This window comes from Hetaerina americana, unplaced genomic scaffold, assembly GCF_022747635.1.
Source record: "Hetaerina americana unplaced genomic scaffold, ioHetAmer1.1.p SCAF_3, whole genome shotgun sequence".
Taxonomy (NCBI): domain Eukaryota; kingdom Metazoa; phylum Arthropoda; class Insecta; order Odonata; family Calopterygidae; genus Hetaerina; species Hetaerina americana.
In genome coordinates this window covers 29,637,606-29,656,832 of record NW_027286874.1, presented here as the reverse complement: position 1 = coordinate 29,656,832, position 19,227 = coordinate 29,637,606, and the positions used below count along the sequence as shown (strand labels likewise).

General features: G+C 36.1%; 1 protein-coding gene across 1 annotated transcript; it reads left to right on the top strand.

Annotated features, from left to right (window-relative positions):
• Positions 1–3,317: 3,317 nt before the first annotated feature.
• LOC139690117 (proliferation-associated protein 2G4) lies at positions 3,318–18,696 on the top strand. Its single transcript, XM_071587357.1, has 8 exons — positions 3,318–3,405; positions 3,569–3,697; positions 3,796–3,901; positions 4,015–4,177; positions 12,271–12,492; positions 12,984–13,209; positions 13,618–13,745; positions 18,148–18,696. Exons 1-8 carry the CDS (start codon positions 3,321–3,323, stop codon positions 18,259–18,261), a joined length of 1,173 nt encoding a protein of 390 aa, XP_071443458.1. The 5' UTR covers positions 3,318–3,320; the 3' UTR covers positions 18,262–18,696.
• Positions 18,697–19,227: the final 531 nt, after the last annotated feature.

Genomic DNA, 19,227 nt, shown 5'->3' with positions numbered 1-19,227 from the left:
TACCACCTCTTCCTGGGAAACCAAAGGCCATATGGGGAAAGGATCTGCCCCCTTGTCCTGTTGTGTAAATTTCACATGCCATTGGTCTTAGTACAATGTGAAATCTACCTTTGCCTTTCAAACCAACCTTCTGGTTGATAACCATTTGGTTTATGTAAATGCTATTGAATACTGGTTTGAGTTCATGCTTCCACACACTTCAGTATTATTGATAATGTATCATTGTGGTGTTTATCAAAGCATTAACTGGAAACCCCTGTTAATCTGTTTCCCATTCTCCCACTAATGCTCAACTTTAAGTGCAAAAGGGGGTACATGTATACTGTTCTTTGGAACTGAAATCATTAGGTTACTCATTTCTTGTTAAGATTGTATGTTGCATCGCATTTCTTGTTCATGTTAATGATCCCGAACACCATGCTTCTTGTGAAACCTATCTCTTATGTTGCACTGACTACTGTGCATATTTTGAGGATGCAGGGATATATTTCAACAAACTTGTATCAATGAAAACCTTATAAAAGTGAGACATAGGAACAGCCAATGACACATGGTGGGAACATTAGCAATCATCTTGTTAAGTTGTATGAATAGCTTGGTATTCCCCAGCTAGAGGTGCAAGTAGCAAAGGAAACTTTAGTATGTGCATGGCATGGTTTCATTTATCTGGTTCAAATTGTGAGGTGAGAATCAATATTCAACAACAGGACCAGGAAAATAATAATAATGCATTTATTTTGTCCTGAGAGTTGGTGTATATTCATTCATACACAAATGTTGACTATCCAACGGGGTCTACTCCCCAAATCTCTTCAAGGGTTAAGTTTGAGGGATTTAGGAAGGCTGCTTTGGTGTTCCTCCTCTTGGCTGTGCTTGTGAGTGTGACCTGCCAAGTGTATTTGAGTACATACTCAATTGCAGCATATTTTGTCTGAAATTAGAAATGCAGAGGTTATGAAAGGAGCTGAAAGTTGTCTTTCTGTGGTCTGAATTCTGAAGTAAAATGTCATTCTGGTATGTCATAGAAGACTCTCTTACCAATCCTTAGCATTTGGGTCAAAACTCATAAGAACCTTGACCTGATCATTTTACATACATCAACATCCTCCCAGGTTATCCATAAATGGGCATCCTGAAATTACTTCAGTATTTTTATTTTAAGCCATAAATGGGCGCTGTTCTTAGTTTTCCTTCATAATCCCTTACATTTTTTCGTTCCGCAGATTAGTCATTTATTTGATGGCTATAAAAAATTAACAATGGACGCTATTATTTAAATTCCTCTATGGATTTGCAAATATTGCTTTAGTTTGTGTAAACAGGATGGATTTGTAGGACATAAATATGTTACTAAATTTGAATGTAGAGACACGAATTGAGCCATGAAGAAAATGTCACCAGAGTGCAGCACTAGGTCATTTCAAAGGGGCTTACGGAAGTTTCCGTACAACTCGAGACGTAAGTTGGAGCATTCGTCCAACAGCTTTACCGTTTACTGCCACGACTTTTCAATTAATGAAAAAGTGTGATGCCATTAAACAGGCACGCTACTTTAATGCAGTCGGTTAATTCTGTATTAATTTGCCTAAATTCACCTAGTAACTTATCATCTGTTTCGAACCTCGGAAGTATCAATTGAGCTATTATAGCACGTTAAATTGACACTGCTGATTTATGCTCTTAGATATTTTTTTGCGAGTAAGCAGGGTAAACGATTACATTGAAGTATGTCTAAAAAGTTATGACTCAAATAGTCATGGGTTGTATAATTTACAGAGACCTGACTCCAGCCAGTTAAATAACTGCCACTGCATTGCCAATCGTTGGATCATTTGTTGTTAAGTTCCAAAGTCTAAAGATTTATTGAATTTTGCAGACACAGTTGTCAATAAAACAAAAATACTCTATTTGAATGATTCAGATGTTTTCTTCTCAATGGTGAAAAAGGTAAAAAATAAAATAAGTGCTTTGAAAGAAATTATAAAATTTTATAATGACATTACCAGTTCTTAGCACAACAGAAGCCGGTTAAAGTTTTCAGAAAAAATTATCTCAATATGGAGCCATTCTCTGAATCTGCCCCCGTTAATTTAGGAATGTTTTCGAACAAAGGCTAATTTATCTATTATAACTAAGGCTTAGTTTATCGTATTCAGTTAAGTACTTATAAACTCATAATTGTAAGAAATTCGACTAAAAAGTATAGGTATACTCTGTATAAAGAATGGTAAATAAAGCCGTTAGATGGGTTAAGGCTAAACGAGAGGTATCTTCACGGAATTCTGCGTCCGTCATTCAGACGGGTTAATGGTAACCTCTGCCACCAGAGCATCAGATCTCGGCAACTATTGGCCCGTTGAGGAATTCTGGCTGCAGGGAACTGGCCGCAACAAACACTTTTTGTTCCAAATTTGAAGACATTTTGTTGTAATGAATCAAGCTCAATTACCATTGCATATTAATACACTAGAACTGTTATGATAATAATAATAATTTTTATTTGTCCAGAGACTGCATCATACAAAAAAATGGTACACTTAGTATAGGACACGTCAAATTTACTCGTCGATAATTTGCTGGTATCTTTTAAAAAAATCGTGTAAGTGGGTTGTGTGATAAAAAACTGAGTTTAGTGGGTCGCACGACCTTAATGGCTGGCGGCGACTGGATCAACAGAATATGCTTGGGCTTTTGTTCTTTGGGCTAAACTTCGGGGCTAGATGGGCTAAGGCGCTTTTGGGTCGAATTTGAGTGAGCCCATTGTTCAATATTCAACAAATTTATGGTAGTTTTAGAATAGGAAAATCAGGCACAAAAAATGTAATCTTACTGCACTGTGACCACTCACTTTTTAGGAAGGACAAATATACTGTACACCCTTACTAAAATTTGTTTGAATCAACTAGTCACGCATTAACTTTTCAATTGTGATACTTCTGAACTTAAATAACATAATTCAGTGCACATTGTTTCAGTGATTTTCAAATCAACGTTAATGTGAAGATAAGATTCACATTTATATTACGTTTGCACACTTCAATCAATACTGTAGGTCAGCATCTAGCTGATTTCATAAGTTACATTAACCTTTATATACGTATAATATGAAATACCTCTCTTCTCCCGTGAGCGATAAACGAATGACGCTAACGACTTACGTTAGCACTTGCTTCTTGACTTTTCTTACTAGTCAAGAGACGTCGTAAGGTTTGGTTTCAAATTGCGTGGTTTAGTTTTTTACTCATTTCGCCGCTTCTTGTCGCTACTTTTCTGCTCTTTCCCGCTCTTGTGTCACGTGATATCAGCTGTGGGAAGAAGACATGGCGGACAAGGAAGATGTGGAAAAAACGATCGCGGAGGACTTGGTGGTTACCAAGTATAAAATGGCTGGGGATATCGTAAATCGTTAGTAGAAGTTGAGAGATAATATGCTGTAATGAAATGTATTAATTTAGTCGTCGAAAAATTAATGAACATTGTTGGTGTTGCCATATGGATGAGCATTTTACCCGGCGTTGGCGTGTGCCATGTGTATCATAAATGTGAGGAATTACCATTTTACTTTCAGGGGTTCTCAAGCAGGTTATATCTAGGTGTATCGAAGGAGCTTCTGTTCGAGATATATGTGAACATGGAGATTCTTTGATTGTAGATGAGACAAGTAAAGTGTTTAAGAAAGAAAAAGAGCTTAAGAAAGGTACATTCCCGAGTGTATATTTGCTTTGTTTATGTTTTTGTCCAATTACGCAAGGTCTGTAGTTTTGTCAAATATCCATGTATTTGCATTTCTTTCAGGTATAGCCTTCCCAACATGCATTTCAGTAAATAATTGTATTTGTCACTTTTCGCCCATGGTAAATGAACCTGATTATATTATTAAGAACGGAGATGTCGTTAAAATGTAAGTAATATGCTGTTGAAATCCGCTTAGGATCTTAATCCTTGTAATTCGAATGTGTATTTGAATTGTTGGATCCTGATATCGTAACATTTGGTTTTTCTTACAATTTGTAGAGACCTCGGAGCACATGTGGATGGTTTCATTGCTGTAGTTGCTCACACTATCGTTGTTGGTGCATCTAAGACAAACAAAGTAGAAGGACGCAAAGCTGATGTGGTCATGGCAGCTCATTTAGCGTCTCAAGCTGCCCTTAGGCTCCTGAAACCTGGAAATGAGGTGATTTTTTTGTCTTAAAAGATATTTGAATTTATTAATGCATTATTATCCTGTATCCGTCTGGGAGATGAGGTGATACTGCGGAGATAATCTGATCCGAGTATTTCATTTTACTCTCAAAGCCGTTTCTAAATAGCTCAGACGGACTTTTCTAATTTTGCTTATATTTTGCGTCATGTATTTGTTTTGAGTTATATTCTCCTATTAATGCATTTGCCCCGAATGGCAATTCCTGGTGTTGCATGGAAGTGTTGGAATAAGAAGTTTCCTAAGGTTCTAAGTCACGCCTCCAGAGTTTGTATTTAAGAACTTCAATGCAAAAAATATTTAAAATATTAATACCTCTCTTGTCTTCTAAAATTCTAGTTGTGCCACACTTTGTCTGTGTCATTAATGACGAAGTCCGTATAATTTTCCTTGGATGATTGAGATTGCCCTACTTTGGTGTGTTTAAATTGTGTAGTAGTATTTTGAGCAAGCAAAGTGCTAAGCAAAGATTTATACAATCGTTTAAAGTGGGATTTTTTTGGTTTTATGTACATTTAAATGAAACCAGCTTCCTATTTTTGGCATTTTAAATATTATCAGAAGCATGAATGTAAAGAAATTTAAAAAAGTGTCATAGGGATGGAAGTATATTCGAAGCAAAATATATTCCCAGTCTTTGTATAGATCCCCTAACTTGGCACTCACAAAATATGCTTAAAACCTCGCTTACGAAGTATGGGCAGCCTAAGTTAAAAGTAAATATTTCTGCTGCTCATTTAAGTTGGGTGACAAGGTGCTCAATAACGTCATGGAGATACTTATTCAATTTTACCAATTGATTTTTCATTCCAAGTTGGTGAAGGTAGAGTTAGAACCTGCTATTTTTGAATTAAAAGTAGCAAATTGCTTGTAATAATTGAGGCTGCATTTAATATTGAGTGTCTTTAGATTGAATACACCGCACTATCTTTGTTGTGAATAAATTCAGCATTAACTTCTAAGGATTGGCCATATTTTACTAAATGGTTTACCATATGGGTTAAAACAAAAATTTTCATGTAAACATGTATGAACACAATTTTGACCTACTTAAGTTTAACTGATATAATTTTCATCATTTGAGGAGCCACAAGGTACTATTAAACAATTTGATTCCATGCATAATTTTGTATTTATTACATATTACCTAGTTATTGTCTGCAGTTTTTGCCCAGATAATTCAGCTATTTGCCTTAAAGAGTTAGTTGAAGTGATTTTTTGAAAATTTTAAATAGAGGAAATAATTATTTGGTATTCAATTCTCACACCTAAATTATTTTTTAATTTGCTTGATAATTCAATGCAACAATTTCAGAATTAAAAAGTCAAGTTGCAAGGATGTCTTTTAGTAGAATCATTCCTTCCTTAATTCATATTGTTTCAATTTATAAATCTCCTACAGGAAGGCATTAAAACTCATGTATTCATAGTCTTAACATTAGATCTTGTTTAATATTGATACACAATAAGGAAATATGATGGGTGGCAGAGGCATTCAGGACCACCATGGTCCTGAGTTCATAATCGGAATCCCGTGAGCTACCCCTGGGCATTCGAAGAAATGTCATTATGTAATTATGCTAAGCCAAGCTTTTGTCTATGACTTCTCACCCATGTTTTAATATCACTTTTAAGCCTCAGCTTTTAGATTAGTTTCAGGGATGTCAAAGGGTTATTTAGCTGCTCAGAATTTGTTTTAATTTTATTTTGAAAGCTGATTTAGCTTTGTTGAAACTCCAAGGGTAATCCAGGTGTATGCCTCAGGAAATCACTGCAGTGGAGTACCAGCAAAGATTTGATGATTTGCTTAGCTGGCACACTAATAATGTTTCAGCAATTCATATGGATGGTTCAAAATCAGCAGGTGGAACTGTGTGTGCAATAAGTTCCACTTATCACGGCACTATTTGGTATTCCCTTGGAAGCAATTTCACAGCTGAACTATTCATAATTAAACCAGCCCCTTTCAAAATCAATTGCAGTAACACATGCTCTCTCATCTTCTCAGATTCATTTAGTGCATTGCTATCCATTTCTAGATATTCCCCCTGAAACCCTACAGCGCAGGATTGTCAACTCTCTTAGAATTAGGATGTTGGAATGTTAAAACATTAGTCCTGTGGATTTCCAGGACAAGCTGGAATTGTAGGAAATGAGGTGACCAATATGGCTGCAAAAAAGCATAAAATGTGGCATTTGCAGTCACAATCCATAGCAGCACAAGATCTAAGAATTAAGCTAAAGAGTTATGGGTGGCTGAGTGGAGCACATGCCATGCCCTAAATAATAAGCTTCTAGCTGTAAAGCCCATAGTTTCACCGCGGGTGTCTTCCATCATATAAGGTCAGCGAGAAGTTGTCATCACCAACCTGATGATAGTGCAATGTGCCCTGATTCTTTTCTCTGCACGGAATAGAAATTAGAACTATGGTACTTGGTCTGCAATTCTCTTCTGACTACATGTGTAAAAAATACAAGGCGTTACACAAATTTAAAAAATTAGTGAGAACTTAACATTATTCTTAGTGATAATCCTAAGGTCATATCTTAGGTAATCTTGTTTTGGAATAAATCTGGCCTGCTCTGGCTCATGTAATACGTTTTGCCTTAGTCTGTACCTAGTACCTTACCTTAGTTTAACCTTAAATTTCATTGGAAAATACTAATTAGCTGGGTGCATCATCAAAGGTATAAGCATATTCTACATCTCATTTCCTTTTTTTGCTTGAAATAATGTTTGCTAGACACGGTAAGGTGTAAATGACCTGTCGTTAAGGCACCTATAAATTAAGTAACTCCCTTCCTAAAGTCAATATTAGAATTTGTTTTTGAAAATAAAAGTGGCATCTTCTTAATGAACTTCTTTTCCAAAAGGATGAACATTATGGAAAAGATCTGAACAATCATACATTAAAATTATTTTCAATTATTTGATTTGACAAAGAAATGGTGATTTAAAAAAAACTTTTATTAAAGGTCACCCATGAGTACTTACCCTAAAAATTTCCTCAATTACAAAATTAAAAGGTTGAAAAGCATTACTGAAAGAAAAATTTTATTAGAGTGATCATTATGTTAAATATTTAATGAGAGATAAAATACAAGGTTTGTGTAAAAAGTATTGGTTTGCAAATTTTTCCTGACATGTGCATGAAGAGCTGAATTCAGACCATCAGTGAAGTGTACGCATGATCGTAGATCGTATTGGTATTGGTAAGATGACAGTGCCCACCATTATCACAGAAAATATGCGCAAGATACCAAACACCTGAGCTAAACTCATCTCAAGGGTCTTGAAGGACAACCAAGAGCAGTGTGTTTGCTTGCGAAGGCCTTCTGAAACAGCAATGTGATGATTCCCCAACCCCCTTACAGTTCTGACTTGGCACCAGCAGACTATTTCCTAATCAAAAAAAAGAAATCCTCCCTCAAAGGACCACCATGGGACCCTGAGTGCCAACAATTAAGCTTGCATGCATACCCTTAAGGACCTTCAGGAATCTGCCTCTTAGGGAACCTTCAAGTTGTGGAAAAGCCGCTGGCAAAAGTGTGTTGATGCTCAATGGATGCACGTAGAAGAATTTTGAGGCATTTTAGTGATGTCTGAAATAAAATTATTTTTCCAAAACTTTTTACACACAATGTTTAGGGTAATCTTGCCTAAGGAGCATTTCGCATGGCTAGTAATTCGCATTACAAACAAAACTGTTGGTCCCAAAAATCAACTCGCATATGGAGTGACTTCTTGAATAATGAGTGGCAAGAAAAGGGGAATTCCTGGAATGATTGCCTGCCTGCTGCTTGAGTTTGTATTAAGCACTCGTTCGGCTTACATCTTATTGTCGCTAGTGATCACTGTTTTTTCCCAAACTGCGTTTCTGACTTACCATTAGTCATTCTCTGGTGCAAAGTTTAATAATATTTTGTGCATAGTTTTAAAAATGACCCCCAAAAAAAATCTGCGAGAAGAAAGCCACAAAAGAATTAAAATAATTGTGGCAAGTAAGCAATAATGGTGGTGAAAATTGGTGGCAAGGTGCAAGCGGGGCTGATCTAGTATGCATATCAACAATCAGTCACCATCAGCGATTTTTATTTTATTCAAGAGCAAGGACAAAGTTAGGAGATAAATGCTTCTTAGAGAGTGACAAGAACAGAATGCCACAAGCATTTATTCTATACTTTGTTGAAAGGTTGCTTCTCACATGGGTAAGCAATTGCAATAAGATGAACAATAATATCATTTGTGATAAGGGGTAAGTGATTTTCACCGACTTCGTAAGATGTCAGGATCATCAAAAGCTGAAGTAGTATTTAAGGGGAGCCATTCATCCTTCTAGAAGTTTGCAAGGAGAATTGGCATTGTAAGGCTTGGTGTAGCCGCAAGTTCTGAGTGAAAGAAAGTGGAGGAATTCATCAGTGATTTAAAATAATTCGTAGAATCTGAGGGTTACTGGCTTGAAAAGATTTCAATTGTGATGAGATCGGTCTATTCTGGAAGAAGATGTTCAAGCAAACATTTCCACGAGTGACAGTGGAAGATAATGCATTGTCTGGCCACAAGGCAATGAAAGGCCATCTCACGCTGCTATTTTGTGCAAATGGCAAATTGGAAATTAAACCTCTGCTAGTTTACCATTTAGGAAGTCCACGAGTCTTCAAGCAGTGTTAAGTCCAAAACAGCAGGCTAAATGTGATATGTAGAACACAGGAAACGCATTGTACCCTGGGTACAAGGCATCGCCTTAATAAGGAAGTAGCAATGCGTGGCAGAAGTTTATGTAATTATAATTTTTAGTGTCAATTTGATTAAATATGAAGCATCTGCAAATACAAATGTCTTTACCCAGCTTTCTAGTTAAAAAGGAATTGGTGTGTAGCTTAAATAATAAACTATTTATTTCGATTCTATTTTGCTTTTAGAATTAGAGCTCGCATTCCTGGTTAATTCATTCTATGATAAGAGAAAAGGTGAATGTAATCCATGAGCCTTAAACGATGACAATATAATTTTTTTGTAATAAACTTGAATAATTTATTTTTTTTCAGCATGGTATTTACGTAAAATTGTATTTTGCATTAATTTATATGCAAAAAGCTTTATGCCATGGGAGAGCAATAGCTCTAAGTAACGAGTCAAGAGGGTTATTAGAGAATTTACCATAATTTTTTACTTAAAAGCAAATTTATAAAGTGCAGGATCCAAAGCAAGTGATGAGCACCATATTTAAATTTAAAGAAATACGTTAAATTAGGAAACTTATTTCTAGTTTTTATCCTCCCTCCTATTGCTATGGCAAAAACTGGCTGCCAAAAATGTTTGCTTTTTCTTAGACTTAGATTTTTAGAGTAGTAAAACTTCATTATTTTGTTCTGGCATAATTTGAAATTTGTATTATGCAATTTTTAAAAAATTCAATATTGCTGGCTGAATACCCAATATTTCTTCAAGGATTTCTGGATAGGTTACGTGAGGAAACACTGGAAATGAGGCAGGACACCCACCAACCTGAAAAACTGGGAATTTCACTCATTGAAAATGGGAAATTTAGGGATGTTCTGAAGAAATCTGTCACACATTTTATGAAGGAAAGCTCTCTGTTATTTCCTATTCATACATTTGAGTGATGCTACTAATTTGTATCTAGTTATCTATTTTTTTCTTTCCCTTGGCTCTATTTTGAGGAATTGCATTCTGGTTACAAAAATGGATGCACCGATTCATGCTTCAAGTAAAAATTTGGACCAAAACTGTTTATTTTCTCCACATCTTCATTTTACTGTGATACTTGTGTATTTGTGACTTTTGTTTTGAGCGTCACCAAACTTTGACTCGCAGAAAATATTTTTTGGGTAGAAGAATGCATCATCTAAAAACTTGCTGAATGCAGGGAGAGGTAGTCGCCAAGTCCATGTTCCTCAAACGAAATTTCTACTGTCAAGAACTTGTGATTACAGGAGAATTTCTTTTTAGGATTAAGTTAACCGTATAGTCTTTATTTCGTCGTATATGTTTCTACGTAGCATACATGAAGGTATTATTCTATGCCCTGGAATCACAATAATAGTAATTTTTCCATGTCATTACTGGTACCTTAATTATTCACACATAGGGCTTTGGTGACGTCATGGGGGACTGAAAAGATTTCCTGGAAAACTGAGAGAATTTTTGATGTTTTGATAGTGAACATGTTCATTAGTGGATATCTGCTGGTGTAGCACATGGCTACTGTAATAATTATATAATGCATACTGTATCTGTCTGAATACGGACAGACATTTTTTGCTGTAATTTATTTTGGGAAGGTCACCCATCTGTTTAAGTTTGGACCTAAGAGAAAATTCTTCAGTTTATTTTGTTATTTAGCTTGTTAGACATTGTTGTAAGACTTAGGTTTATAAAGAATACCAGTTTTAATTTTAATTGGATATCTGTTGTTTAAGCCGCTATCACTAATCACAATATATATATATATATTAAGATTGCATATATTAACAATATTTACTGAACATATTCACTGATAGTTCATTGAAAAATCATTGTTCAACTTGAGAATTTTGGTAGCATATATTTGGGGTGATTCCACAGCGCTTTGTGCAAAGTTGGAAATTGAATAATCAGGTTAGTTTCACAAAACTACCTGATGAATTGGAAAGTGAATCGTTTGATAGGTGATGATAAGAAAACTTAGTGTAAGATTTGAATTGTATGTAGAATTGTAGTACTAGTACAATGAGAATAGAGGAGATGCGAACCAATGGCATTCATTATTTTCATCAAGTATGTTTTGTAGGAGTCCTTCAAAGATAGAATATCCACCCCTGCTGGGCTAAAATAATGGTAGCATTGGGAAACTGGTTAGAATTAAATGTATTCCTCAGCCACGAATCCTTCTGCCTTTGACTTGCTCACAAAAATGGTTGAATTTCCTCAAGAATAGTTAACCTGCAGGGTGAAATATTAAATGCCCCCAGGTGGTCCTACCACTATAAGAGGTAACAATAAGTAATCAGCTGACTGTATGCGTATTCCTACTGGTTTGGGTAATAAAAAGGATGTAGAAGTTAAAAGATATCTTCATGTTTTAAAAAGGTACTTATATTGTTACCCTTGATAGTGTTATGATTATTTTCCACTCAACCTAAGCGCAAATTTGCAATGTGACATATTCTATGTTACTCAGGCTTGCCTAAATTCTTTATAAAAAGCTTATTTGCAAAATAATGAGTTTTTAGGAATTCAGCTTGGATCCAGGGTCACTTCTAATCAAAAAGATACAGTTGAGTGTTGTATTTGGTTATGAAATGTTCTTTTCAGTATTAATTCCCATGTATTTGTATATTTGCAGGTTTTGAATCTTTCTGTTGTTCATATTCTTTGTCATTTCTTGTATCTTGTAAAATGGAAAATTATTGTAAAAAAAAGTCTCATTTCTTTCTCCTCTGTGTGTGGATACTTTGACGTAATATTTCTTTCAGTTAACAGTATTATGGGATGCATCTTATTTGGGCCTTAATAGTTTTTCTTTATGTGACCTGTAAATCCAAAGTTATGCGGTAATCGCTCATCCATGACTGATTTGAAATTACAAGAGTTAGTTAAAAGTTACAGGCTTAATATTGAAAAAAGAGTACATCACATTGAAGTATTTGCATGAGTATCCGCACAAAAAGAGAAAGACATTGAAATTATAAAAGTTTTTCCATGGAAATTTGAAAAAGTTTTCTTAAAATGTTTGCTGGAAAATCTGCAGTTTCCAGAGAAATAGTACATGTATAAGTAATTACGCTGATATTCTAAGTAGTGGCATCTGGAGTATAATGGTTTTTAGCATGTTCATTCAAAAAATCTTTAGTCCCATGTGCCAATTGCACTCTGTTAACCTTCATTCTCTTACTAATTTCAGGTTTTCTTAGTTAAGTTGTAGTTAAAATCACCTAATAAATATTTGTGAAAAAATTTACCTTGTGCGTATGAAGTGAAAATTGATCGGGCAGTTTGGCTAGTTTTTTTTAACATGCTAGAAATTTTTTTCTGCTACTTTTTAACTTTAAATTCTTTTCAGGCTTATGCAATCACAGAAGCCGTCCAAAAAATATCAGAAGCATACAAATGCAAACCAATGGAAGGCATACTGAGTCACCAACTAAAGCAGTTCAAGATTGATGGTGAAAAGACAATTATTCAGAATCCTATTGATGCTCAGAAAAAGGAATACGAGCGCTTTGATTTCAATACTTATGAAGTATATGCTATGGACGTCCTTATCAGTACTGGCGAGGGTGTGGTAAGAACTGCTTTTTTCATCTTTAAAGATAACATTTTTAGAAGTGTATCTGTGGAAATAATTTAAAGGCCTCCTAAGAAACTGGCTTAATGTAGAATTTGGATTTTGACAATAGGGTCATCAGTGTTAAAAGTGGTGGCATTTACCATGGTGAATGTGTGAATTAAGGTTTACTGGCTTGCCACTTGGTTAGGGTTCATTTTCCGCAATTGTGCAATAAGTTCCAAGTTTATGTAGTAAATAAGTAAAGGTATGAAGTTGGTAGAAATTAAAAACATGATCCAGATACCATCTGTCATATATATAGTGATCAGCTATGAACTGCACCGTACAACTTTATTAAAAAAGTAATTTTTTAATTATAAATAGCTACTTACATGCATACATTTTTCTCTTGCATTACAGAGAAATATGCGAGAGATATCCTTAAGTCTAAAAGTCATTTTATTAATGTAATTAAGCTGCAATATTTGTGTACATTTTCCTTACAGGGTAGAGAAATGGATACAAGGGTTACCATTTACAAGAAAACAGAGGACACATATATGTTGAAGCTTAAAACCTCACGTGCCTTCTATAGTGAGGTAACTCACAAGTATGGTAACATGCCTTTCAACTTGAGAGTTTTTGAGGACCAGAAGAAAGCTAAGATGGGTGTGGTTGAATGTGTCAATCATAAGCTTATTGACCCATTCCAAGTCATCTATGAAAAATCAGGTGAGCTACTTACATAAGTAGCATTATGTATAGTGGAAGGAGAATAGGATGAGGGTGCCCAACTAATGATGAAAGTTGAAACTTAAGTTTGCTAAGAGTTTGAGATCACCACGAAACTTATGGAATTTCTTCGCATGTTTGTGATGCTGAATACAGCTTTATGGCCTCGGCATTTATAGTAACAGACCGACTTTGTCTGCTTTGTTTTCTTGCATGTGACTTGTGAATGGCCAGTCCTTGTACTGTTGCTGTATTTTCACTTATTTGACTTTTTCTTCTATACTTTAAGCAATATTCTTTGTGGGATTTTTCATAACTCTATCGTAACCCTGATCCCTTTATTCAATCCCTTAAGTTTTTGTGCTACTTAAATTGATACTGATAATGTGTCCATTATGGTTATTTCAGGAGAGTATGTAGCACAGTTCAAGTTCACTGTGTTGTTAATGCCCAATGGTACACACAAGATAACTGGCTTACCCTTTGATATAGAGTTTTATGAATCGGAATGCAGTGTGGAGGATCCTGAGTTGAAGGCAAGTATAGTATAAATCTCTCCTTGTGGTATATTGTCAATTGAATATGATTCAATGTTTTTTGTTCCAAATTCAATTTAAAAAAATCACCCATCAGCTTAAATTTGAGCCTCTGGAAAAATTCATTGTTTCACATGGGTATGCATTGTATCATAATGAATAAAAGGATAGCATTTATTTTTATTTAAAAATTTAAAAGAAGTTTCAATTAATTTTATTTTGAATATTGTGTACTTGATGTAGTTCTTACTATTGTTAATATTTTTCTATCTGATTTCCATTCTATTAAACTTAGATTTGTTGATTAAACCTCTATTTAGTAATAATTTCATGACAGCAGAGTAATCATATAATGTATGTAGTTGTTTATATGAAGGATAAAAGTAATTGCAAGATTGCTTTGGAAAGATTGCTCATGATGCAATTATTAGCATTAGAGAAGTAATACATGGTGTTGGGCTGGAAGATATGGTGGACTGGCATTGATATGGAAAGAGGATGACACGGAAGCTATAACATTCAGAATGTTACTTATGCAAGAGTTCCGTAAGATGTTTTGAAAGAGTAAAGTAAAGCTGCCAATTTAAAAAAAAAAGTGGCAATTGGAAACTGTGGAGCATATGCTGTTTCTCTTATTTATCAGCCTTTCTGCTTTTAAATGGCTCATGGAAAAAATTATCTCCCTGGAGAGAGTAGTCTTGGAGTGAAACTGTTAAAGTGTTGAGAACTGCAGGTCTGTCCATTGCAAAATTTTATTGAAAATATATTGGAAGGCATCCTTCGTAACTTCCCATGAGGTTTAGGAAATTACAATGAGAGTATACAAAGTTCGTTAGAAAAATATACCTGTGTACTCATCATTACTACTATTTCTTATGTTACCCTTTTTAAAAGTCCATGTATGTCTAATGTATATTTATCAACATAATTTGTTGCCCATGTGAATGACCGGAATGCTTCAGCAAACATCTTCAAAAATATCTCCAAAATATGATAGTAATTTTTGCATATTTTTGCTTTTATCAGTTTAAATTCCTTCCTTGAGGAATGGTTTCAAAATAATTATTGGCTATCACTATTTAAATCTTTTTAAACATCTTTTGTAAACAATGTTTCCTTTCTTGGCATGACTATGGGCAAATATGAGTATGGACCAATACATAAAAGTCCAGAATCAGTCATAACACCCAGTTAATCATGTGTAATGTTCGTTCGAAGGTTTCCGCGGCGATGAGTAGGTGATTTCCACATTTTTCGGGCTGCGTCCGCGTATGTCGTTTAAAAGTACAACAGTTTCGCCAGCTATCCTGCTGGCGTCCTCAGGTCAAGGATGAAAAGAAGCTTGTTGTCCCGTCTTATATAGGAAAAATCCGGCGCCAATACCGGGAAATTTCTTGGCCAATCAGGGAACGTCCTCATATTTGCGCGGGATTATTCGTTTCCACGCACTGTGGAGTGGATATCCATCCTCTCTGTTAAAATTTTTTGGCCTTTTAACGATTTCAATGGCCTCTCTGATTATTCTCTGGAAGTATTTTCCTTCTTTCGCTATTATTTTAGCGTCGTCGAAGAGAATAGAGTGTCCAGGTTCACTCCAGGCGTGCTCAGCGATGGCCGATGCTCTAAACTGTTTGGCCTTGGTTGCCCTCTGGTGTTCACTCATGCGTGTTTTCAGCGCTCTGCACGTTTCACCGATGTACCATTTGCCACAGGAGCATGGCACTTGGTACACGCCTTCTGATATTAACGGTGAAATTCCATCCTTGGGTCCGGGTAGGGTGTCAGCTATCTTGGTGACGCAGTTGAATCTGGTCACCACATCATGTTTCCTTAAAGCCCTCGCGATTCTTTCCGAAGTCCCTGCGATGAAGGGGATGGTGACGTAAGCCTTCGGACGTGGTCTGGAGTCTTCCTCTCTGTCAGGAACAGCGGTGGTTTGTCTCTTCTTTTCTTCCTTCTCGGCCCTTTTTTGGATCATATGAGCGCTGTATCCATTCCTTTGCAGGGCATTTGTCAAGTGTTTCTTCTCGTTGGCAATAGAATCGGAGTCACATATTTTATATGCTCGGTTGACAAGTGTGTCTACCAGTGAGGTCTTCTGACTGGGATCATCAACTGCCCTTCTTGGACGTCATGGTGAAGAGAAATACAGGGAATGGGAGGCTTGGACACAGAGTATACAGGAAGCCTACTCACACCGACCGCTACCTTAATGCTGCATCGCACCACCATCCCAGTCAGAAGACCTCACTGGTAGACACACTTGTCAACCGAGCATATAAAATATGTGACTCCGATTCTATTGCCAACGAGAAGAAACACTTGACAAATGCCCTGCAAAGGAATGGATACAGCGCTCATATGATCCAAAAAAGGGCCGAGAAGGAAGAAAAGAAGAGACAAACCACCGCTGTTCCTGACAGAGAGGAAGACTCCAGACCACGTCCGAAGGCTTACGTCACCATCCCCTTCATCGCAGGGACTTCGGAAAGAATCGCGAGGGCTTTAAGGAAACATGATGTGGTGACCAGATTCAACTGCGTCACCAAGATAGCTGACACCCTACCCGGACCCAAGGATGGAATTTCACCGTTAATATCAGAAGGCGTGTACCAAGTGCCATGCTCCTGTGGCAAATGGTACATCGGTGAAACGTGCAGAGCGCTGAAAACACGCATGAGTGAACACCAGAGGGCAACCAAGGCCAAACAGTTTAGAGCATCGGCCATCGCTGAGCACGCCTGGAGTGAACCTGGACACTCTATTCTCTTCGACGACGCTAAAATAATAGCGAAAGAAGGAAAATACTTCCAGAGAATAATCAGAGAGGCCATTGAAATCGTTAAAAGGCCAAAAAATTTTAACAGAGAGGATGGATATCCACTCCACAGTGCGTGGAAACGAATAATCCCGCGCAAATATGAGGACGTTCCCTGATTGGCCAAGAAATTTCCCGGTATTGGCGCCGGATTTTTCCTATATAAGACGGGACAACAAGCTTCTTTTCATCCTTGACCTGAGGACGCCAGCAGGATAGCTGGCGAAACTGTTGTACTTTTAAACGACATACGCGGACGCAGCCCGAAAAATGTGGAAATCAATCATGTGTAATGTTTCGACTTCAGTCTTTTAGAGTTATTATTGCCTTCATGTATTTAAATGTATATTTTGCATGTCTTCAGTCCTTAATATCCTATGATAATAATATTCTGGGATGATTGTTATAATGTTAGGAATTAGAATTTATAATGTTGGATTTTGTTCGGAATGACTAAAATTCTTCAAATATTTTAGAAAAAATAGGGATTGGGGTGGATATTTGGATTTAATTGGAAATTATGAAATGGGAATCAAGAATTTCTGAGCAGAATGATGATCCTATTAAATGCTGTGTAATTTTTTATTTGACGAACCCCAAACCTCTACTAAATTTGTACACCCAAATAATGCAAGTGCTGGTCCAAATTTGATAGGCCTTCAACTTTATAGTAAACTCCTAGCTGAGATTAAGACCCAAAACAGTGTGGCTGCATTTAAAGTCAATTAGCTTAGGTTCTTAAAATTAAAAATGTTTTATTCAATGCTGAATTTCTTATTAATGCCTGGCATGTGTCTTGTATCAATTGTATGTATTTTGTTACTATACCCTGACGTGTCCTATATCAAGTTCAACAGTTGTAACAACTCGATCAATGTTTTTCCAAACTTGAAAAAAATGCAATGGTAAACAAGTCTTGTCAAAAGATGGTCACTGCTAACACAGATTCCCATTTTGAGGAGCTTTTCAGATGGCTTAAAAAAGTTGGAGAAAGGCTAGGAAAAGTTTTCTGAGCCAAAAGGATTTTTTTTTAAATCAGTCAAAATATTATCTTATTTTTCCTAAGAACGTATTGAACGACACATGTATGTTCATACCAGTCTAAACTAGTGCAGTCGCTGAAGTGGCCACGAAAACATGTATACATTTTTTACAATGTGTCAATGTGTAGTCATAAAAATCTACAGCAAATTATTTGTATCCTATTTGACATCTTAATACCTAAGATGAAAAATACATTGACGTCCTACAAGTATTTGGAATCTCTCGTAAAAGTATTAGGAATTGATCATAAAATTGCCATTGGTAATAAAGGGCATTTGATAGAGTGAATGATTATTTAGGGATTGTAAGCTTCTGTTACACTGTGTTTTCACTGTATTGACTATATTTTGCAAATGTCCTCTCCATTTTACATAAATTTTAGTTTTCAATGCTCATTTTAGTTAAAATATAGGACTAATTCATGTTAGAAAGATACAATGATGGTGTCTGAGATCTTATCTTGATGACTCTCGAAAGGTGTGTGTATTATATCTTAAAATGAGTTAGCACTGCTGTCATGAATATTTCTTATATTTACAGCAACTTCTGTACACCTCAGCCAACCCAAAGGCAGGGAAAAAGAAGAAGAAGAAGGCCGAGAAGGTTGTTGCTGGTGAGACTCCAATTGAAGTGGAAGTGAAGTCTGAGGACTAGAGACTTATGAACAGATTGGGGTCTCTAGTGGGTTGGGGAGATGGGTGGGCATTTCAGGCTCTCCGATGGACAGGTGGCAGACAGGGGTTTGGTTACTGAGCAGTGACAGTTGTCCAGGGAGTACTCCTCCCTCCACTGGCCACTGGAGGGTTGTAGTACGTTTTTGCCACTAAAGTGATTTATTTTTGAAACGTTGAGTGCACTTTGAACTGGGAAGATGGATGAGCAGTTGCCTACTATTGGTCTTACCTTGCACACGCTCTCTCTCCTTCACTGACTCATAACGGTTTTAACTGTTCTTTATGGACAGGGATTTGGATTTGTTCATGCAACTTTCAATTTCATGATAAGGAAAGGGGTTTGAATTTGTTCATGCCTTTTCCAATTACATGATGAGTAAAGAACAAAAAAAAATTAAATTGATCTTGATTGTAATTCTGAGATTTTGTTATTTTTTTAAACATCTGACATTCAAACTTAAGAGCCGTTGTTTAATACAAGTACTGGTGTTGGTGATGTTCTTATCACAGTTGTCCTTATTGTTATGAAAAATTAAATTGCGATGAATGGATAGAAGTTATACAATTTTTCGTGTAAATTACTGGCAACAACCACTATATTCAATTCACTAATGGTGGGATCCAGTTAAAATACTGTGTGTTGCAGTGCAGTTACACAAAGTTTATTCCTCCCATGTTTTAGTGTTTGCCGATACTTTATTTACTTCTTGTCGTTAACTTTTGTAAACAATTTATATATGCGGATGGTACATGTTTATCCTCTCAATAATGTAAGGGTGCCAACAATTATATGCGGTGGAGGTATGTTTGCAATGGAGTGGATGTGTGTGTGTGCATGTGTATGAATGCTCATGTGTCTGTCCACACTGTCTCAATGAATTAGTTCTGCTCTCACATTGAAAAGCAGTTTTCTAAGAAATAAAGCAATATTTGCATTGCTGAATAA

What these genes read in the sequence shown, in the direction of transcription:
- LOC139690117 (XM_071587357.1), top strand. Translation starts at nt 3,321, where the DNA reads ATGGCGGACAAGGAAGATGTGGAAAAAACGATCGCGGAGGACTTGGTG. An exon ending in GGCTGGGGATATCGTAAATC is followed by an intron (nt 3,406 to 3,568) that starts GTTAGTAGAAGT and finishes TTTTACTTTCAG; the next exon opens with GGGTTCTCAAGCAGGTTATA. An exon ending in TCCTGAAACCTGGAAATGAG is followed by an intron (nt 4,178 to 12,270) that starts GTGATTTTTTTG and finishes AATTCTTTTCAG; the next exon opens with GCTTATGCAATCACAGAAGC.